At 40.2% G+C, this 23,032-nt stretch overlaps 1 protein-coding gene and 1 long non-coding RNA gene across 4 annotated transcripts in view; one reads left to right on the top strand and one right to left on the bottom strand.

Annotated features, from left to right (window-relative positions):
• The window catches only part of kif6 (kinesin family member 6), a 77,335-nt gene extending 65,738 nt beyond the window's left edge, over positions 1–11,597 (bottom strand). For all 3 annotated transcript variants that reach the window (XM_040041871.1, XM_040041869.1, XM_040041868.1), the window contains exons 1-3: positions 11,442–11,597; positions 8,138–8,247; positions 5,724–5,798 (exon numbers count right to left, since the gene is read on the bottom strand). In XM_040041871.1, the coding sequence (XP_039897805.1) occupies positions 5,724–5,798; positions 8,138–8,247; positions 11,442–11,501 (245 nt within the window). In that variant the 5' untranslated portion in view covers positions 11,502–11,597. The remainder of the gene's footprint in view (positions 1–5,723; positions 5,799–8,137; positions 8,248–11,441) is intronic.
• LOC120739904 lies at positions 5,403–22,079 on the top strand. Its single transcript, XR_005697301.1, has 3 exons — positions 5,403–5,413; positions 14,069–14,072; positions 21,949–22,079. It is a non-coding gene; the product is annotated as an uncharacterized LOC120739904 (long non-coding RNA).
• The last annotated feature ends 953 nt before the right edge of the window (positions 22,080–23,032 follow it).

Here is a 23,032-nt window from a genome sequence, read left to right as displayed (position 1 = left end):
GTCTGACTCTAAAGTCTTTGAGACCTTTTTGAAAAAACTTGTTGGCAGGACATCTAAACAGCAGGAGGAGGAGTTCAGTTGACCTAAGATGTCCTCCAGGTCTTTGCTGTTAATTGGGTGAAACTGTTTCATGGTGTTTAAACAGTTTTTTGGTGGACACAGTACATATCCTGGATCTGCTGTTGATGTACCAATTGCTTGTCTAATTTTTTGGATTTTTTCTGTGAAGAATTTGGCAAAGTCATTGCAGGCCATGGCCGAATGAAGTTCAGCTGCCACTGACACAGGAGGGTTTGTTAGCCTGTCAACTGTAGAAAATAAGACCCGAGCATTATGGCTGTTTTTAGTGATGATGTCAGAGAAGTAGCACCTTCTTGCACTCCTCAGTTGTAAATTATAATTGTGAAGTTTCTCTTTATAGATGTCATAATGAACCTGGAGGTTTATTTTTCTCCATCTGCGCTCAGCTTTCCTACACTCTCTTTTTTCATTTTTCACTAGTGTGGAGTTTCTCCATGGAGACTTTTTCCTTCCAGAGATAACCTTCACCTTAATGGGAGCAATAGTGTCCATTACATTTAACATGTTAGCATTGAAGCTATTGACGAGCTCATTGACTGACCCTCTGGACAGGTCAGGTGTTAATGGGAAGACCTGGTTAAAAATTGCACTACTGTGTTCAGTCATACACCGTTTTGTGATCACTGTTGTTGATATATTTATGTGGGCTGAGATTTTACTTTCAAAGAAAACACAGTAATGATCAGACACGCCCACATCAGACACAGTAACCTTTGAAATGCTCAGGCCCTTGGAGATCAGTAGGTCAAGAGTGTGTCCTCTATTATGTGTGGCCTCTGTTACATGCTGAGTCAGCCCAAAGTTGCCCAGAGTGTTACTCAGGTCTTTAGTCCCTTTGTCCTGAGGGTTGTCCACATGGATGTTAAAATCCCCAACAATAATTACACAGTCTAAATCAACACAGATCACAGACAGCAGTTCACTGAGGTCATTAAAAAAGTCTGTGCAGTATTTGGGAGGCCTGTAAACATTAAGAAACACAACTTTGGATGGGGCCTTCAGCTGTAAAGCCACATATTCAAAAGACTGAAAACTTCCAGGAGATAGCTGCTTACATTGAAATGATTCATTAAATAAGACAGCGACCCCCCCTCCTCTCCTGCTCACCCTGGCCTCACTGATAAAACTGTAGTTAGGAGGGGTCGTCTCGATGAGAACAGCTCCACTGTTACTTTGGTCCAACCAAGTTTCAGTTAAAAACATAAAATCAAGGCTGTGCTCAGTGATTAAATCATTAATTAAAAATGTTTTCCCAGCTAAAGAGCTAACGTTTAATAAAGCCAACTTAAGTGTTTTAGAGGTATTACTTGTCCCATCGTGTTTGGGAGCAGTCTGTGGCACACAAGGTATGTTTACTATGTTTAAAGATCTTTTAGAGTGCAGCTCTCTGTGTTTTGACCAGGCCACATGTCTCCTTCTGTCACCTAAAAGTACAGAAATTTTAAAACCTTCTAGTAAACAGGGTCCCAGCTTCTCTTGGGAAAAGTCACCACTGCCATAATCCTCGCAGCCCGGACCCTTCACACATCACACATCAGACTGCGGAGACAGGGTATGAAGGTGGTAAGGAGGAACTAAGGGGGGCGAGGCTGGGCAATGTGACTTTGATTGCTCTGTTGAGGGTGGGGCTCGATGGCGAACCTTTAGCCGCTCTGGTGGGGGGTTTATGGGGGACAAAAAGGGATTGGGCCGGGGGGTAGATCTGAGCCCAGCATTGACCCGCTCCATCATCTCCTCAGTGAATTTCAGGTGTGGGGAGGAGGGAGAAAGGGAGGGGGAGGAGGGTGGTCTGATGGTCTGATATCTGTTGTATTAAGCATAGTGTTACTCTTCCAGATCCAGAAAATGTCAAGCGTCACAAGAGCCGTGACTGAGATAGACAGGCACGTTGTCAGGCGGTAATTGGGGGAGCACTTAATTTGTTTTTGGTTTGAATTTTATTGGTGAGACACACATTTTGAGTATTTTTTAATAATTTAATTGTGGTAGATTAAAATTGTAATTGAATTTTAATAATTGTGCAAACTTATTTTGCACTGTTGTCTGGACTGATTAATGACATTGACTTTACTTTCTCTGGTCGTTGGTTTCCACATCATTGCTAGCTTCCTGGGTAGATGGCCTTTGTCTATTAACATTACCATTTAGCTCAGTGGGTGAGCAGACGACCACATGCTGAATGGCTAAAAAGCAGCCGCCTGGGTTCAAGTCCGACAGCTAAGCAATAACTAGTTGGAATAAAGCCATGTCTTCACATTAAGTTACTAATGTAAAGATACTGCATTTCCCTGATAGTTTTTAAACAAAGCCCTTACTGTCTTGCTTTTTTAATAAACATCTGTATGTTTACATATATGGAAAGAATACTGACTGATAGACTGAGATGAGTCTTTGTGTTTTTTTGCATACTTGTAAAAGCCAGCAAGTCACATTAGCTGGGAAAAAAGTTTTTAAATCTCTTTTTGATGTTATTGATACAATTGTATGTCTCAGCAATCACTTAAATTGCCAACTGGTTCTCCACCTGGAGGGTCAACTTAACCCAAAATAACTGCCGAGGGGTGTTGCCAACATGAAGACACTTACAAATGGACTTCCTTGATATCAGATTAAAGACTAAACAACTAAAAGATGCTAACTTGAAACTGATACAGCAACACAAAGCCGGGCTGTGACTGCAACTTTTTAACTAGATTTTTACCATATGCAAGAACACAGAGGAAACTGTCGAAAGGTTGCGTGGGGAGAGCAACCTAATAACCTGCGTGAGTCAGGTCAAATGCATCCATATCCTTAGTCAACCAATCCAGACATCTGACTGTGCTGTTTATATGTCTGCTAATGGCAAAGATAATTCAAAGCACTTGTGGGAGTCCATAAATAGCTTCTATTGTGATTAAGACCAGTGATGGTAGGAACGAAACTGAGACAGGACAGGGTTCGACAAGGAGAGGAAGAATCTTGTTCACATAACAATAACAACAGCATAACTTGCATTTGATGACAGGAAATTCCAAGTAAATTCCATCTTGTGTGCTGTTTTTCTGTGTTGAATGTCAGAGCGGGCAGGGGGTAAAGCTCTGTAAGACACAGTGTGTATTTAGAGGAGTCTTAAAGAAGCAAGAAACTGCAGTTTATCACTGAGGTACCATTCTGCACTGTGGGAGATGACAAAATGGTCTATAAAGTCAACAAATAGGGTTATTTCATGAATGCATGATCATTTTTTAAATTAAAGCCCGATATGAGATAATCCTATTTTTTCCAGTTATTTCATTTTCATTGACTTCTATTCTATTTAGCTGTTTTTCTTCTTTTTTTATCCTAGTTACTTTATCTAAGCCTTAATACTTACTACTACTATCCATTAAAAAATGGTATCAAAGTACATTTTTAAATACATGTTTTATTTTTTTTACAAAAATACTCAATAACATTCATGTAGTAAGCGTCTCTTACTGTACACGTACATTGTCTGTGTACTACATAGTTTTACTATGTAGTACACAAATAACAACACATAAAAAATATTCAAATCAGACATGGGTTTATGTGTGTGTCTGAAAAAAGAATTCAGCTGATACTGTGTATCAGTCTTAAAAATCCTACACTGGCTGGGCTCTACTCTGTTCTGCTACTTCAGCTTTATTTTTAAGAAGTTATTGGAATGTATAGTAGCTTACTGGATTAGCATTTGACCTCCACTTAAGGTAACCTTACTCTAGGTTGTTACAGGCTACACGATTTGAGTTTCCTTGGCTTCTAAAGTACCTGAGCTGGAAAAGGTAATTGCTAATTAATCCAAGGGAACTGAATAGTGCAGGTAAAATAATTAGCTCTGCTGATAAATGCCTTGTTCTATGAATGCTGTCTTCAATATTGGAGTCAAAATAAAAATGAATCAGCTACAGTTTACAGTAAAGCTCTGTACTGTGGCTTGAAAATGCTCTCACATTCATGATGGCACAGTGTGCCATCTTGCCTGCCAGTTCCATCCACTTAGTGGTTTAAGTATGCAAAGCATGCCAAAAATCACAGACACCCTTCATTTACATCTTAAGCCCTATTCACTTCCTGTCAACAAGGCCCTCTGAAGCATGTGTGGTCTCAGTGTGCAGAGAGGAACACTGCACAGGACAGGTGGACAGCGATGGCTGCGGTTTCAAAGTTAGCTGTATGCTATATACTGCATACTTGTACATCAGCGCAATGGTAAAACGACAACAAAGTTTACTTGGACACGATGAAGTTATGAATACCAGATAGATGCCAAGTTACAACTATCTAACTGCCCCCTTGTTGACCGCCATTGCAATATAAATGCTATATAGCTTTGCTTTGTACCATTAAGTGATTAACACCTAGTTCATACTCGCTACTGTCACTTTCACAAACAGCAGCATGCACCAAATGTGACATCAAACGAAGAATAAGAAGACGGGCATAATGAAGAAGGGTCAGTGTGAAAGAGAATGTGTTGGCTGATACTCTGTCTAGAGCACTTTCTCCTTGAATTAAACATTTTGGGGGTAATGTTAATTCTTGGGAAAGGGGGTGTTACGACTGTGATCGTAATCATATGTAAATTTGAGTGTGCAGGTGCTCCTCCGTGATTGGTGCATCCAGGGTGGATGGCTCGCACCGATTGGCTGAGGACCGGGAGGCAGCGGATAAGAAGAGACTGCCAGGGACTGCCAGGTCATTCATCCTTGGCCCAACCCAACCGGCAGACCGTTAACTGTGTCACTATGTTGGTTAATGTAAGAGCATGTAGGGGTGGACCGCCTTTTTGTTTGATCAGTTTTCTCCTGTTTTTGTTAGGCAGGGAGGAAAGTGATTGTCGTTTGGTTTAGTTCTTTTGAGTAGGTAAGTTGTGTTTATTCCTGAGATAGGCTACCTTTTGTTTGTTGTTTTGGCATTGGGTTCACCCTGAAGTTATGATATGCTCCCTTCCTTTGTTTAACTGCACTCATTGTAAATAAATCACTGTTACAAAGTATTAAGTGTGTGACGTGCTGCTTGGGGTTGGACGGGGATGGATCACCCTTTGTGTTGTGGTCTGGCCGTGCCTAGACGGGCCATAACAGTCAGTTTTTTTACCAGCGTTACAATGATTTCTCAGCACAGAGACACAGAAATTCTTGAGTAGAGTAACAGTGGCGCTACAACAGCTTGAAAAGATGACAATTAAAAAACTGATCCTTGCTGGCAATCAGCATTTTCATATGATTTTATAGCAATAGATAAGCAAGTTGTTGTAACGTAGCGACACTACATTAACCTGATGGTTTAGTTATTTCACAATATTAGCAGATAAAATCATTTGAAAATGGTCAATTCAGCCAACTTTATCCATTCAAGGACGTGTTTTGCTTTGTGAGATAACTTGAAATTTGTGTGTGTTAGCAGGCGATCTACTGTTGGTTAAGATTTGGTAAAAGAAAAACAGTGTGGGATTGGATTTGTTCCAAAACAACAAACAATCCCTCCATGAAGTGAATATCCTGCTGATGTCTTCTCACTTACACTGCCATTTTTTATTTTACGATCTGTAAATAACATAGCAAAATTATACATTAAAATAATTACCTAATGGACCCTTAACAACTTTCTTTAGAGTGCCACGTCCACTTAAAGTTTACCTGTCTGCAACTGGTTTGGCGATGTTTTCAAATATCTCTTCTTGTTTGGCGACCTGATCGAACACTTTCTGGAACCTGGAAAAAGGTGAGAGGTAAAAAAGGTGTTACGGCCATGATAAACTTGGCATAACAGGTATTTAATCCACTGTTTAACCCCGAGTCTAATATAGGCAGAGTTGTGAAAAAACTATTTGTCTTCCTGAGTTCTAAGTAAGGGGTAGACAATTATCCAAACCTTTGTTAGATCATAAATTAACTCTGATTAATCACAGTTTTTGGGAAAGTTGAATTCAATTTCATTAACCACTCACAGGCCTGATTACTGCCCGACTTGTTGAATTAAGAAATCACTTTAATAGAAGTTGTCTGACAGTGAAGTAGGCTATCTATAAGTCGGAAGAAAACTTAAAACAGAGATGAACCTTCCCAGGATTGGCCCTCCTACCAAAATTACTCAAAATCGATGACTCACCCAGGTGGTCACAAAAGAACCCAGATCATTATTATAAGAACTGCAGGCCTCACTTGTCTGAGTTAAGGTCATGATTCAACAATAAGAAAGAGACTGTGCAAAAATGGCCTCCATGGAAAAGGCGAAAACTACTGCTAACCACAAAGGACACAAAGACTCGTCTCACATTTGCCAAAGCACATCCTGATGATCCCCGAGACTTTTGGAAAAACATTTTGTGGACTGACGAGACAAATGCCAAACCTTTTGTGCTGTTACTTCTGATGTAAAACGAACACACAATTTTATAAAAAGAACTGCTGCTTTGTTGCTTCTCGACGACTTGCCATAATTGGTGAAACCTTGAATTCCGTGCCCTGAAGCAAACAGGCACAGGTACATTCGGAGAGCTTTTTCTCTCTTAATAAATGAAACCAGCATTTTGTATATATACTGTTGACTAATATATATATAAAAAAAATCTAAAATATGTAAATGTGACAACAGGAAAGCAAACACAAGAAAGCAGGAACTTGTGCTGTATATGTTGCTGGTATATCTGGGGTCATGTACCCACAGCAGAACTGAATAAGCACAAAAAGCAGCAAGAATTTAGTTTCCTGAGTGGAAGAGGAGGAATTTGGTCATTCTGTTTTCTAAAGTAGTCACAGCCCGTCATGTTTTATCCCACAGTAAGATGAGAGAGATGAAGCGAGGAATCCGCCCAGGAAGGTTGTTAAATGTGGAAATTTTATTTCTATAAGGGCACAAGGGAACCTCCACAGGCTATTATAAGACTGTGTGGTTTTCAAGGCTTCTGAGTGTCCAGTGCTGTCTGACTCCCCAACTGTGAATTTAGGGCTTGGAAGCGTGGCATGAGCCCTGCCCAGAGGGTATATAAGGCTGCAGCTTTCACTACCAGCATTAAACAGATGTTCTGGCTCTTCACTGACAGGACTGGGGGATGAATTATTCACGGGAAAGTTCTTGTGCAACATTAAGAGCTTGAATTCTGTGTGTTGTCTTTATTCACATGATCTATTTCAATTTTTTTTCTTCTTGGACATTTTTAATGTCATGCCCTTATTTCAGACTGTAGCTAATTTGACTTTTATTACAAACACAACCAAGCAGTAACGTCCACGTTTAAAAATGAAGCCACTGTGGAAATGACAAACTCTCCAGGTCTTCTAATATCCCCTTGAGGCTGAACCCCATAGACTCCAGTGTTAAATTGCCAGCGTTATAGCAGCAATAAACTCTCTTTGTCATAGCTTTAATGTTTTTTTTTTTTAGAAGTAGATATGTACTTTTGCCCCTACTGTTATTTTCCATTGGGCTGCCTCTACCGATGGATCTGCATATTTGATTTGGTACAGATTTTATGGTATTGAAAATGGGGGTCTTTACGGTAATGGGCTAACCACTGTAACATGCAGCCACTAGTTCTTTTAAAAAAAAATTATATAACTCTTAAAGCCCAAATTTGCAGTATTAGGAGCTAAAAGGTCAATATGACCATAGACTGCATATGAAAGAGTCATGTATGACTGACAAGTCGCTATTCTATGAGCACAAAGTGTGCCTATTTTTGCAAAGGGTGAGCAGATTCGCCCCTTCTTTGTCACATACAGTTTCAAAGCACAAAGATAGGTGATGTCAGGGTGGCTACATTCATTTTTTTTTTTTTAGCTCGCTAAGCTTCAGTGAACTGACCTCTCAATTTGTGCTATTTGTGCTGGCTGTACCTTTTAATGCAATTACATGACAAATAACATGGGTTGCATTTGTTACTCAGGGCACACTTGGATTTTACTTATCACTAAGTAGCAGGATTCTTTGTCTATAAATGCAGCTTGCTAAACAAGCTATCTAGCTTTTGTTTGATAACTTAGCACTTCACCGATTCTTGTTCAAAGAAAGACCCTACAACAATACCATTTGATCTCTGGCTGTCACATACCTGAAGTTGTAGCACTCTCTCTTGTTGTTAACAAAGCCATCAGCCAGGTCCTTGGGCACAAAAAACTCCAGAGAGGAACCTGTCTGGTTCTCATTGTCCACAGAGTACACCTGAGGGAGCCAAAGACAACAGCAGAGTCAGTTTTATATAGCAGAGGAAGGCCTAAAGACTTCTATATCATACCACAGGACTATGCAGACGGATTATAAGCACAGGCAGCTATGTTCCAGCTCAGTAGCCACACAGGAATTCATGGTCTTCTATATGTTTCAGTGTGCATGCTGTTACGGTATGTGGAGCCATACATGCGGCCCAAGTTAAACACAAAGACAATATATCATGTTAGGTCTAAAATATACGTTTAGACGTTTTGTGGCTTGGGTACTGCGAGCCCTGAAAATAAAAGGGTGGAGTTTATGGCGCTCATATCCTGTGGAAACAAATAGAACTGAACAAGCAATCACGATCAGCGTATAGTGTTGGCAAGCCCTGCAAAATCACCTCTACTAACCGAAGCTGAAGCCAAAGCCGTGCCTCGGGGGGAGGCGAGGAAAAACGGCACAACATTAAACCAATATAGAGTATTGAAAGTGAGGTCAGTCAGGTCAGCCTAAACACTCCTACCATTCGCTTTTCAGCTTCAAGCTTCAACATATGTTCTGGCATATGTTTCCAATGGACACTGATGCAATTACAAGTCCCCGAGGTTGCAGGAATAAAAGATAAGACCTAAATAACTGGATTGTTTTTCACTGTCACTCCGCCTGCAGTACTGCCTCTTCCATGTGCCAAACCTCAAAAAGCCCCCAGGAGGTAGCTGTTCTCATTTCACTGTGGGTGCCACAGAAAACCTTAAAGAAATAGGCTTATTTGTTTCCACCAGCTGCTGTGCTCACACAATAAAACAAGGAGAAGAAAATGATTTTCCCAGGAGTGCAATGACTATCATTTCCTATTTTTTTAATTAGTTAAACATTTTCTGTTAATTTCTCTCTCTCTCTCTCTCTCTCTCTCTCTCTCTCTCTCTCTCTCTCTCTCTCTCTCTATCTCTCTATCTATCTATATGTGTGGCATTCATCTCACAGCAGGTGTGTACTTCATTGCAAAATAACTCCAAGTGTGTTGGTTGATTATACCTTTTGGCTCATAATTTCATGTTTCATCATGCTGAGTCTGAAGCTCTCTGCAAAAAGATTATAAAGATATTACATCATTACTTAGAATGATTGTAATAATTAGTTTTTATACCCATACCAACTAGTGAGTTTTGTGGACTTGGAGAGGGCTTTCGAGGGTATCGTGCAGAGGGTATCAGTCTCTGTAATCTCAGGATCAACGACCTCCAGTTTGCACTGGGGCAGTTTGTTGTTTCAGTTATTTCTGTGCATTATGTTCACATCCATATTGTTATATAGCGCTGAACTAATCTAAACCACAAACTTTAGACATACTGTTTCATTAGTTCCAAATATTAAACATACAATATTTGGATATTCTGTTTCACAGCTAGAACTCCAATCACTGAATCCTCTTCTATTTGTTGCTTTTATTTAGTTGTTTATGCTGCAAGTCTAGTGTACGTGTTGTAGACTTTTATTGTGAAAGGCAAGACCAGGAAGAAGCCCTCTTGCACATGTATAGAACAAATAGGATTTCTGGTAGGAATAGGGCTGCAACAGGCCCACAAGCTTCAGGTGTTTCTGCAACCTTTGCTATGAGGCCTCATATGCTCAGGGACTTCCATCAGGGCACCACCTGGTGCAGTTCACCACCTGATAAAGGGATGCTGAGACCCTAGAGAGACTGGTGTGGATGGCACAGCACAGCAGTGAGCGCACGCTGCCTGGCCTGCACCCAGCTGTGCCTCAGGAAGTCACTAAGAGGCACAAAGGACTCAACTCATCCAAACAGCAGCCTGTTGTCCTCCCAGTGCCCTCCGGCAGGGGATTCAAGATCCATAAATCACATGGGAACAGAGTGATGATCGGTTTTATCCCCACCCCACGAGACTAGTCAATAAAAGACAAACACAAACATACACACAGACAAGTGCAACCTAACTTCTGGGTACTAATTCCTTTTATAAAACATAATCATTATTATATATTCATCTATTTTGTGAGAAAATCAAAAAAACTTGTGTTTTCTTTATTAAATTTGACTAGTGAGTCCATGCAATTCAAGGTTATTATGGTGAACTAAAACTAAAAAGAAGTGTAAAAAACTTTCTGGTTCACTGCACCAGGAATACAAAAGTATTATCTTGAATAATTCATGATTTCACTGCTACTTTTACACTTCCAGAGCCATCCAGAGGGCCGAACTGGACCCTTTGGGCCTGTTGCGGTGCCAGCTAGAAAGTTAAAACCAGTTCTAGTATTAAACAAGTTGTTTGAAACATAAAGATGTAAAAATCGTATTACTGTTGAAGTTTAGTGTCTTTCCTGCTGCGTTATCTGAATTGTAATGTGCATCTAATGTCAGCAGACTTAATGAATTCAAGAAACTGAAATATACTCTTGAAATTTAATCCACTGTTTTAAAAAGGGTTTTTGTGTGACTACACGTGGAAGCTTGATCAGTCTCTATACAGTAACAAAATCTTGTTTATGTTTTTTTAAACATTTTTAAAAATTAATAAATAAGGCCTTTTCCAGATTTCATTATACATAACAAATCAACCACATACATGTGGTTGATTTGTCCACGGTGCACAGTCTCATGTCTATAACAGTTTTTCTACTATCTTGCATCCAAAATTTTGAATTTCTTAACACTCAGCAGCTTCATAGATCTATATGTATGTAATTACACACACACAGTCCCTTTTGCCTTACATAGAGAAGATTAGACCTAAAGATAAAATACTATCTATTTTTACACCTGACAGAGGTGAACTGTTACACAGAGAGTTTGAGTCATATCACTGGATTAAGGATTAAACTACTTCCCAAATATGTTACTAAACTTACCCAGCGAGTTTTTTCTTCTTTCTTTGTATCTATCCACCTTAGTGGCGTCTCTGATTTCCTTTAGTTTGCCTGCTGTGTGCAGTAACAACACTGTCGCTCAGTTGTTCTCCAGGTCTCTCAGACTGTTTTGTTTCTTTTCTGGTTCATTTATTGGACTCTACTCCACTAATATAAAAGTAATATATAGATTTAGGTTAGTGCAAAACAAGTGTAGTAGATAAGACTTGATGATCTAATGTAAGGCCTTGTTTAAGCAAAAGAATCTGGCACAGATATATTTATTGTTTATATCCAGAGTAGTGTTGGACTAAATGTTACTGTGAGGCACTTACCGCCACATTTTTCTTGGTGGGTTTAATGCGAGCGAATATCTGAATCGTCTCTTTCACCATTTTTCCCCCGGTAAAATGAAACTAAACCGGTTTGTTTTCCTCACAGCCAGGTAGCTATCTGGCTAACGTTAGCATCACGGTCCTGCTGGCAGGAGTTTGTTGTATCTGGTTGCTAGGCAACTGTGTTCCGCCAACAAAGATCATTTGTTGATGTCAAGATGCCCCCTTGAAGTAAATTTTGCAGACTGGCAGTTTTAATTAATTTCACTTTGAAACAGTTTACATTTTTGAATCAGTAACACAATATATAATTCTTGGTCTTTTCAGATAGTTATACAGGAAGTGTAACCACAAAACAAAGAGTCAGGCGGCTAAGAATAGGTGTTATTGTATTCACAGTGGATGAATATATTAGGTGGCACAGTCACAGGTAAAAACAAACAGGGATTCACAGCTGTACCATTTTGCTCTGATGCTTCTTATTCTCCTCTAAGAATGCATTTTGTATATACAAGACAAAAGGTCGGCGCAGGTTCAATGACTCATTCAGTGGGCATACTGACAGAATTGTATTCAGCACTGTTGGCACTCCCCACACATAAGGCCGACGGCTCTTAGTCACAATGCAAATAGGTGTGACCACAGTTGCCCAGTCTGGCAGTTATAGATTTATAAAGAGGAAATAGGAAGTAATCATAAAGCTGCATTGCAGTTTTTTACTTTACACATAAACAAAACATGACCAGAAGTAGCAGCAAATCATAGCATTTCACTAACTTTTCTTTGATCCACCACAGACCAGATTCTTTCGGAAATGAAAGATCAGAGAAACCAGAGTGTGTTAAAATGAGAAATGTGAACAACCACACTGCTGCAGTTTTCCCACTGTGTGTTTTCAGCTACAAAGAAGTCAAATGCAGTTGCTATACCTGGTGTGTATAGCAGTCTATTCAGGCACAGATATTATACTGCATCTCTTTATGTAAGCTTTGCAGGTTAACTTTTATTGCTGTGGTTGGAATCTTTTGCTTGATGTATTGTTAGTGACTTTGAATAAGTACGAGATCTTCTCTCTAATGGAAACACAGATTTGCTTATCAGCTGGTTTTCACTATGCTGCGGGTCTCTCTGTTTGAGAAAATGGGTATGAGATGGATTGATGGTAGCTGAGCAGCTGTCTCGGGTTCCAGTCTATTTTTATTATTCTTTTTACTGTCTTTTAGAAAACAAAAAAGGAAATAAATAAAACAACAACAACAAAGCTGGAGCTGAAAGAATAAAAACATGCCTATTTATCTCTAAATATTGATTTAAGCAATTTGTCAGATTCTCTGATGATAGGGCTGTTCACTTGTAAAGTACAGCTGGTATTTTCTACCTCACTTCAAATAGGCTAAACTTTATTAATATGGTAGGGCTTACTGATATAGTAGAACCTTTCCAGCTTTACTGGAAATGCACACACATACTGTATTCATGAAGGGCTTTTAATGCCTTTCCCTTCACACACTCGCACTCTGATGCTTTGTCTCCAGCGTTTGAATTCCTTTCAGACTGTATTGTGTGTTTAACCTGTTCATACTTTTCTGAGATCTTCCTTTGTAAAAACTGCTGCTTTGCTGCCAGTAGACCTGTCCGTGCTTACCCATATGGAAAAGATATATATAAATCTTATAAAGTTTGTATCTGTCTTGTATGAAACTTGTATGAAAAGCATACAAGAGTGAAAACACATATAAGATCCCTTGAAAAATTATATAATGAAACTTGTATGTTTTGTATACTTACTAAAAAAATATATGAAAGTAATGAGAAAGTGGCCACTTTCATGAGTAAATCATGTAAGCCTTATATGATTTATATATGATTTACTCATGAAAGTGGCCACTTTCATGAGTAAATCATATATGGTTTTACTATTTCTTTTCCATATGGGTATCAGAATCAGAATCAGAATCAGAATACTTTATTAATGATTGGTTACATACTTCTGACTCTGCCTCTTTCACGTAGGAAACTATGGATTGACTTGTTGAGTTGATAGACACCTTCACATGACCTCTTAGCCTGATTTCTTATTTGTGAAGCCAAATATGGAAAAAAGAAAAAAAAAGTTTGCTGAACTTGTTTCATAGTACAAAGTCCGGGTAATTCAGTGAGATCTGATGGATATCCTAGTGAGGGTATACACTATACTCCCAAAAGTATTCACTCACCCATCCAAATCCTTGAATTCAGGTGTTCCAATCACTTGGTTACAGTTAAAATCACTTACGTATCATGTAAAATCACGCACCTAGGCATACAGACTGCTTCTACAAATATTTGCGAAAGAATTCTAGTGTGGTAATGACCACGTCTCAGCTGTGAAGTGATTGAGCATGTCAAATCACAGAGTGGGGTCAGCGGATGCGTATGTTGTGCAGAGGTTGACAACTTTCTGCAGAGTCAATCGCTATAGACCTCCAAACTTCATATGGCCTTCAAATAAGCTCAAGAACAGTGCGCAGAGAGCTTCATGGATTGGTTTCCATGGCCAAACATTTGCATCCAAGCTTTACAGCACCAAGCACAACAGAAAGTGTCAGATGCAGTGGGGTAAAGCACTGCACTCCAGAGCAGTGGAGATGTGTCCTCTGCACTGATGAATCACGCTTCTTTCTCTGGAAATCTGATGGACGAGTCTGGGTTTGGTGGTTTCCAGGTAGACGGTACTTATTAGTCCGAATTCTGGTATGTTGTGGGGTTGTTTTTCAGGAGTTAGACTTGGTCCCTTTGTTTCAGTGAAAGAAACTCTCAATGCTTTAGCATACCAAAACAATTTGAACAACTTCATGCCCCCAACTTTGTGGGAAATGTTTGTGGATGTCCCCTTCCTTTTCCAACATGACTGCGCATCAGTACACAAAGCAAAGTCCATAAAGACACGAATGAGCAAGTTTGATGTGGAAGAATTTGACTGGCCAGCACAGAGTCCTGACCTCGACCTGACAGAACACTTTTAGGATAAATTAGAGTAGAGAATGCGAGTCAGGACTTCTTGTCCAACATCAGTATCTGACCTCACAAATGCACTTCTGGAAAAATAGTCAAAAATTCAAACACACTCCTGAAGCTGGTGGAAAGCCCTACATATATTAAACTCTATGAATTAAGCATAGGATGTAATTTAAGTTCATATGTGTGTGAAGGCAGACAAGCAAATACTTTTGGAAGTATACCTTTAAATGAGCATTGCTCAGAGAATGTAGTGGCATTTCTGGGTCTCATTTCCTTCTCATCTTATTTTTGTGGTAGAATTTGAACTTGTGGATGCAGCAACGAATTGTGTTCACTAATGATGGTTTTTAGATGTGTTCCTAAGCCAGGTACTTTCATCTGCTCCATTATTTCCTGAGGGGTTGCCTCAACAGATGGATCCACATGTTTAATTTGGCACAGATTTTATGCCGGATGCCTTTTTTGATGTAACCCTACCATTTACACTTAATTTAGGACTGGCACCAGGAATACACAAGCTTGTGACCTCCTGAGGGTGGATTTAGCATGTAAGGCAAATCTTTCAACCAGTGATTTCCACAACAGTCACATCTTTTTTTTTTTTTTTTAAAAAAATTCAGCAGCTTGTCCCAATTGTGTGCAGAGATTTCTCCTGATTCTCTGAAACTTTTCACAACTTTTCACTTTTCAACGTGTTTTTAAATGTAAATCATTGCATTTAGCTCTTATTAGAATCTCACCCAGCAATTTATTTGGAAGCAGGGTCATAAGTATACATATACTCCAGGCTATTTTACTTCTAAGATCATACTGAAATTAAGTATTCAGGTAGGATAAAGTGATATTCAAAAGGTCAAAGGTGAACTATTAAATTCCTTTAAAGTCTTCACTGCACATAGTATGAGTCGGCATGATGGGAAGGAGACAGGCAATTCTAGTTTCTCACACAGCTCCTGAAATCTGATTGTGGCCCTTGTTTCACCACTGAGGTGTTTTTTATCATGGTGTGTGACACATTACAAACGACAACTCATTACTGAAATCCTGTTGTCCTACTTGCTAATCTCTTGTGTTTTCAATGCAGTAAAAAAAAAAGATAAGGAAGTTGGATTCTTTCATGTGAAAGCAGTGACAATTCAGACCAGCTGAACTCTTTCACAAATATGTCAACAGTGTCTTATGATTCCAGGACTGATTCTTCGCATGCAAAATGCAACCTTTTTTCATTTCCAAGAAGGAAGCAGCCACGTCCACTTTCTGCACAGCAGTCATACAGTGTAGTTAAATGTTCTTCCTGGACAGAAAAGTACATGCCGTAAACACCAACCAAAGGCTGGACTGGGCTTGTTTGGGAGCTGTGAACTCTTTTTTTTAATATCCTGTTTTGGTCCGTGTGTTGTCTTTAGCTTCAGCTGACATAGCTGTGGTTTCTCCCCAATGGAGCAGCCACTGCACGAGACTGATGCACGGAAGCGGACTTCAGGTCCGGATCAAGCACATTTTTGCTCTCAAGAAATGATGGACACTCTTTAAACAGTTTGCAGTTTTACATACATGCAAAATGAATTTTTCTAATGAATGATTTCCAGTAACTCAGCTTCAGTGTTTTTCACTTTCATATTTTTAATTTCCTGTACAGAGTTCACAGGCAGATCAAGTGACAATAAAAATGTACACAGGTTTCACAGTGGATTCAGTGATGATTACACAAGTTGACATGTGCAAGCATGCGTGCGCACGCACACACGCACACAGACTTGCTCGCAAATGCATGCGTCATCGCCTCTGAAAAGACTAAGGTACAGACTGTTGTTTTGCTACAGACACAGGCTCAGGCTACATGCTTCAATCAAGCACATTTCAAAGCTGATAGGTCCTTAAAGGCAAAGAAGGAAACCAGTTTTTTCAGTCATCTTTGCCAGCATTGAACACCTTTGTCTCTCTAGTGCTTTTCCCTGGCTCTTGATCAAAAAGGTGTGCTCCAAGTCAGAGAATTTTAGCTGACAAACTCTGTGGTTTGTGGCTTTGACCTGCCATCACATCACCCAGTCTCCCTTGAGTTACATCCAGCTCACATTTTTTGCTTCTCCTTTTAAAAACCCATCCTCCTAACTACGTGCAAAACAGTGAAAAAAAAAAAAGAATATTTTTTCTCTTTTGCCTCACGGCTTCGGTACCTGATCCAAATCCAACCCCTTTACTAGACTTCACAGAAGTGGATGAGACATTAACTCTACTTGCCACTGCATGCTTACAGGACTTACTGTAGCCTGAGAACCAAACACAGACATGTTTGAGTATTTCTGTTTCTCTGCATCTTTGTCTACATTTATATTTATACTTAAAGATAGTGAACATGACCTAATTCGTTGTTGTTTTACTATACTGATGTTAACTGGTGTATATATATACATTGGTAGATTTATACCAGTACACAGTGATGATATGTTGTATAAGACCACTAAAATAATAATAACAAACATTATATATTATCCTTCCATCCATCCGTTTCCTGCCTCTTATCTGAGTCCATGTCACAGGGATAGTAGTCTAAGCAGAGATACCCACATTTCCCTCTCCCCGACCATCTCACAGCAAAAGCAGTTAAACTGCATTCGATCCACGCCGACAGCCTCTGAGCTTTCATCACAGGCCCGACTTTAGCAAAGTGTCTCTTCTGCAGTGTTGACTTTTGATTATAAATGTTAGACGAGATAGACGAGATTAAAAATGAGTATATCAGCTCAGGTCAGGCTGAGTTGGTTTGGACATGTGCAGATGACATTTGATATACTTTACAAATGATTTTGAAGATGGAGCTGTAGGGTAGGAAGAAAAGAGAAAGACCTCAGGGGAGATTCATGAATGTACTGTAGGTGTCAGAGTTCTGGGTCGTTCTGGCCCAGCATTTTGTGTTTCCTTGTGATATTTCTGTATTTTGGGTAGTTATGTTCCCTCGTTAGGCCCTTGATTATTTTGCATTTCCCCCTGTGTCTCCCTCTGTGTGTCTGCGGTTTTTGTGGTGTGAGTTCTTGTACAGTGTTTCCCTTAGTCTGTTATGTTTTCCGTCTTGTGTGTGTGTCTCGTGTTTTAGTTTAGCATTTCCCTGTGTAGTTTATTCTTTGTATATCTTCCACGCCTGCAATAAAGCAGTATTTTGAGTTCATGTTTTGGTTTCCACGTTTGAGTCTGCATCTGGGTCCTCTCCTGCCTGCACACAGCCGCTTCATGACTGTAGGAGAACCTGCACAGGGTTGGTGTGACACGATGCTAGGAAAGGGAGAAATGCAGGCAGACCATAGTTGCACAATGGAGCCATTGCATAGTTGCACATAAAATGGGACACTTGGTCACTTTGCTAAGGAAGCATCTCACTTCAACTGGCTCTTTTTCATTTGGAGGTGTAGAACAGTAGAACTGAACAACTGAGCTCCAATTTCTAATTTCTAATTTCTAATCTGATTCTCTGCTGTCAACGGACACCTTGTGCAAAATTTGGAAATGCCTGCAGCAGAACAGGGTGAACGCTCTAGTGCAAAATCAAGTGATTCTGAATTTCTATTGCATCTTTACTCCACTGTCAGTATAAAAGTATGTATTAATTTGGCTTTAATAACATAAGATGAATGTCTGTGTTGTTTTGAATTTCCCCATCTTGACATCTTTTTACTAGCTGCTTTTGAATGATGTACATTTGGATGGATCCTTGTTACTAAAAAAAAAAAAAAATATATATATATATATATATATATATATATATATATAGTTCAAATGCTTTCAATATCACTTTCAGTGCATCATAAAAATATATTTAAAAGTACTTTATGGCCAGATGGAGCATAAACCAAAGTGTTGAGTGTCGTTTGCAGCAGTGGAGTTTTTGCTATTTCAGTCTGGGGTTTCAGCAGCTCTCCTGCCTTCCTTTCCAGTGCACCGTTTTCTGGTCAGTCGCTGCGTCCAAGGGAATTCTTTAGGGCTTTTCGCTATGTGTTATTCTCTGAGGCTTCTGCCCTCTGTTATGCTTGCTAGGCCCCGGCATATCAGACTTCAGTCTGCATTCCTGAAATACTGTATATGAACCTCCAAGACAAAAAGACCTGCAATATTGTGGGTCGGATTTGGGGATGAGCCAGGAGTCATGCACAGTAACATTTAGCATTTTCTGGATCCATCAGCATGTTTTTTTTCTGTCAGTTTGAGGAGGAAATAAATTACTCTTCAGTGATTTATTTAAGAATGCCTTGCTCTAAATGAGATGTGTTTCACAGCAGTGAAATGCAACTAGCTGACATGTAGTCTGTCCACAAGGCAAAATGAATGCAGAATTCCTTCACTAAGCAACTGTTTTCCATCTCTTACTTATTTATACAATAAAAGGCAATCAAGGTTACCTGCCACAACATCTCCCAGAAGATTATCTTAAAAAGCATTTAGTTCTGTTAGTAGATATGACACTGTCGCACAACTCTTTCTGATCACAGCTTTTTAAAAACTTGTCAAAATGGTAAAACAATTACTGACGTGTAGAACGGACACATTTGACTGGAAAATCTGATGCACACTTTTTCCTTTTAAAGCAACTCTCGTGCTTGGCATTTTTAGCATGGGGGGATTTTTAGACTGTTGTTGCATAATGAACATCATGTCAAGCATTTTCATTGACTGCAGCCCAGCAAACCTTGCTTTCCTCTCACTTCAGGCCACTGTAATTCATTTTTAACCATCTGTGTAAATAACAGCTTAGTCACCTCAACTTCCTCGTCGTTTGGAAAAGATGTTTCTGCTCACGGAAAAGGCTGCACTTCACTCGCAAGTGACCAAACACTAGAGCAGATTCTTGTCAAGCAACTCCTTTTTGGCCATTCCTTCCTCCTGCTCCAACTCTCCACCCCAAATTCATGCGGTCAGGAGTTTGGACAGTGGAACTGGGCGGTCCTGCTGGTCCGGCAATGCTTGGCAGTGGGTAAAGAGGGTGGATTTAATCCCTCCCTCCAAGGCCTGGAGCTCTGAATTCAGAGCTAACCGCTCTAACTGCACCGTATAAATAGAACAAACTTGGTTTTGAGCGAGCCCACATCTTCACTTCACTGTCAAGCAAAAAGGAGAGGCAAGAGGTCAGAGAGCAGCGAGGAGAATGTGTGTACAATAAAACATACTGATTTTATTGAGAAGTGGAATTTCCTTCTAACCTTTGGTCAGCAGTGAAAGAAGAAGGATAGGGAGTGCAGGAATGGAGGGAAAATAAATGGATTTGAAACGAGAGACAGGGTGAAAAGAGCAGCAGAAGAACATCTGCAGCTGGAATGAGAAACTCTGAAAGAACTGCAAGAGTTGGAAATACTGGGCAGGATTTCTACAGTAAATCCACATTCTCCACCTTTTTTTATGTGATGATGGGCAAGAGCCAGCAGCTCTCTGTCCAAGTCCACTTCCCAGCACAAACCAAGTCCAGGTGATGGTCCAGCACATGTGCAGTGTTATGTAAGAACTGTGGAAATGCTTGCTGGCTGATTCTAATGAGTTGAGTGGGAATTTGTCATGAGAGTTCCTGCAGGTCCAAAGAATTCCTGCTGGCAAGGATATTCCAGGATCCAAATTAATCTCCTCATGCGGGAGACTTACAATTCACTAACCTGCACTGCTGAACTCAACGACCTTTAAAGTCATGTTTAAAGAAAAACTGAAAAATGAAACAGCTGCCATAAACTGCAGTTCCTCCAATGGCCACTTGAGACTGCCTCCAAAATCCTCATAGACCCTATGTTAAAATGTTAAACTGTGGGGTCAAACAAAAATGTTAGCTGTATAAACACAAAGTATGTAAAAGGTGGTGGGTAATCAGTAAATCACGCTCCATCCACCACAGCACAGCAATGTATATGTAGCCTGTGTGTAGTGTGCGCGTGGTGGTAGCACTTACAAATTGGAGTTGTGAGTTTGTTTCTTCATTGCTTTAGGGCTGCTTTGCCAAACTGTTACCTCTCCCTTAAAGACTCACAAAGAGAGGGATTGGGTTGTGCTTATGGAGGATGCTCATTAGCCAGATGTCAGGGTAATGTTGATTACCTCTCCTTCACAGATGCTTTTTTTTCTCATTCTATGCGACCTGGCATTGGGTAGCTTGGAGTCGTGGCATGTAAATAATGTAACAATAATGTAATGTGGGTTCGAATCCTGACCAAGGCATACATTCATATTTTAACAAATATGTCTGCTGAATAACTAAATCTTCTCCAAAGGTAAGGCAGTCTCCACAAACTCCCATGTTACAATGTCTAACTTTATAACAGAAATATACAGTGGCCCCAGAGACAAAGCAGGTACAAACTCCGAAGCACACATAAACTGTAAAGCACGTACAAACTGTAAAGCACGTACAAATTCCAAAGCATGTACAAACTCCAAAACACATGCAAACTCCAAAACACAACAGAAGTGCTCCAGGACGCTAGGGGCAGTGTTGAACTCGATTTGCAAAATAAACGGCAAGTTTGTTGCAAACACATAGAGTTGGGTACCGGTGGAAAACACCTGCAAGGATAGAACAATCACACTAATATCTATTCAAATAATTTAAAAAAAAAATGTAAAAAAACCCCCAACAACAACAAAAAACTACCACACACCAAATCCGGTCGTTGGTACTTCCTGGCTTGTGTAGCCACTAGGTAACAAAAGCTCAACACTGCCCCTAGCGTCCTGGAGCACTTCCGGTGTGTTTTGAAGTTTGCATGTGTTTTGGAGTTTGTACGTGCTTCGGAATTTGCACGAGTTTTGCAATTTGTGCGTGTTTTGGAGTTTGTACCTGCTTTGTCTCTAGGGGCCACCGTAGAAATAAACCAGTTTACACCCTGCTACTAAAACTGTTTGGGTCTTTGTAGCTAACGCCATGAATTCATGTTACTGTATTTGTGTTAGGGTTTTGTTTATTTAGCATTTTAAATGCAATTATCTGACAAATAATGTGGCTTGTATTGCAGTTATTTGTGTTAACAAACTACCAGGCATGCTGCGCTCCAGTTTTGGTCAAATAAATTTTGTAGCTGTGTCCAAATTCATGGGCTGCATCCTCCTGAGGACCCGGCCTTCGCGGTCTACGTGGGCCGGGTCCTCAGGAGGTTGGGTAGGCCGGAAGTAAACATCTGTGAAATTGGACGGTCTAGCCTTCAGATTCTCGGTGGAGTTTAATAAAATCGGCCGTCTGCTCCTTGCTATCTAAAATATAACAGGACACTGGCGTAAATTCTCGACCATCTCACACTTCTGTTTAATCAGTTTTCTGTTTGACGTTTATTCAGCTGTGTGAAAACCAAGGAGGAACCCACCCGGGGATTAATAAAGTTTTATTTTATCTAATCTAATCTAATAACTTTAATCTCAGCCAAACTGATTTACTCACGAACAAATAAAACACTGAAAAAAGCCCAACAATAACATTTTTAGGTTGTCTAAGTGACTTATATATTACGTTTAACCTGAGTAGTGAAAGTTCGCGGTGATCTGGGAGTCCGGGAGTTGTGCCGGGCGTTGTGCCATTCTCTGCGGCTCTAGTGACCCTCGAGCTCCCGGCTAGCTATCGAGCTGGTGGGTAACAGACGTCTCCGAAAACGTCCAAGCACTTTTGCAAATATGCGATATCTTGATAAACCGAGCAGATATTTGAAGTTTACACACCCACATTCTCGCCTGAAAATATGTTAAAAGTTTATTTTGTGACCCAGAAAGATTAATAAGAGTAATTTTAAAACTTAGTAGCGGCCACCATTGCCGGAAACTGGAGTTTGGCTGAGCCGCACTATGAATTCTGGGATATGGTGGGCCACGTAGGACACACCCGACCCATCCTTCAAATTCGGGGAAAAGGAGGACGCATTTGTCGGCTGCATTCGGAGGAGTCTACAAATTTGGACAGCCTTCGGCGTGTCGCTGTGACGTAATTGGCCTACAAATGCAGCCTCAGGAGGATGCAGCCCATGAATTTGGACACAGCTTGTATGTTATGTCACTACCCGATCCGTACCAGAAACCCGATCCGTACCACGCATGCACAAATCTTACGTCACTTCCTCTCTTTGCCAACATTGGGACAGTTAATGTATTTAAGTGACACAGTTAGCGCCCAGTTAGCTCCTAGCATTTCTCAAGAGCTCTGCCTCCTTTTCGACTGCCCGGGACATTTAAACAATGCATAATCCGTTTAAAAACAAATTCATGCTTTGCTCCTCAACAGAGAGCATCCCCCGATTGAACAACAGCGCCGTAAAATAAGAAGAATGGCACTTAATTACAGACTTAATAATACTGACTTAGTAATATGTCACGTGAAGATTCATCAGCCAGATTAAGTGTTTACTGACAACTGACAGTGGTAGCGGACATCATCCTCACTATTCCAACAATCCTCTCCACACAGACAAGCATAAACACACTCGACTCAATAAATCAAATTTAACACGCATTTATAATGACGCTAGTTCAGTTTACAATACGGTTTATTCGCTCGGTCAGCAGGTGGTGGTATACACTGGGGAGTAAACTGCTATTAAACGAAATAGAAGAAGAAGAAAACATCTGCACATGCGCAGTACGGA

The sequence above is a fragment of the Simochromis diagramma genome, unplaced genomic scaffold (genome assembly GCF_900408965.1).
Source record: "Simochromis diagramma unplaced genomic scaffold, fSimDia1.1 OVJJ01000304.1, whole genome shotgun sequence".
NCBI classification, from domain to species: domain Eukaryota; kingdom Metazoa; phylum Chordata; class Actinopteri; order Cichliformes; family Cichlidae; genus Simochromis; species Simochromis diagramma.
Note: the sequence above shows the minus strand (reverse complement) of the source record. Positions and strands in the feature narration are given on the sequence as shown.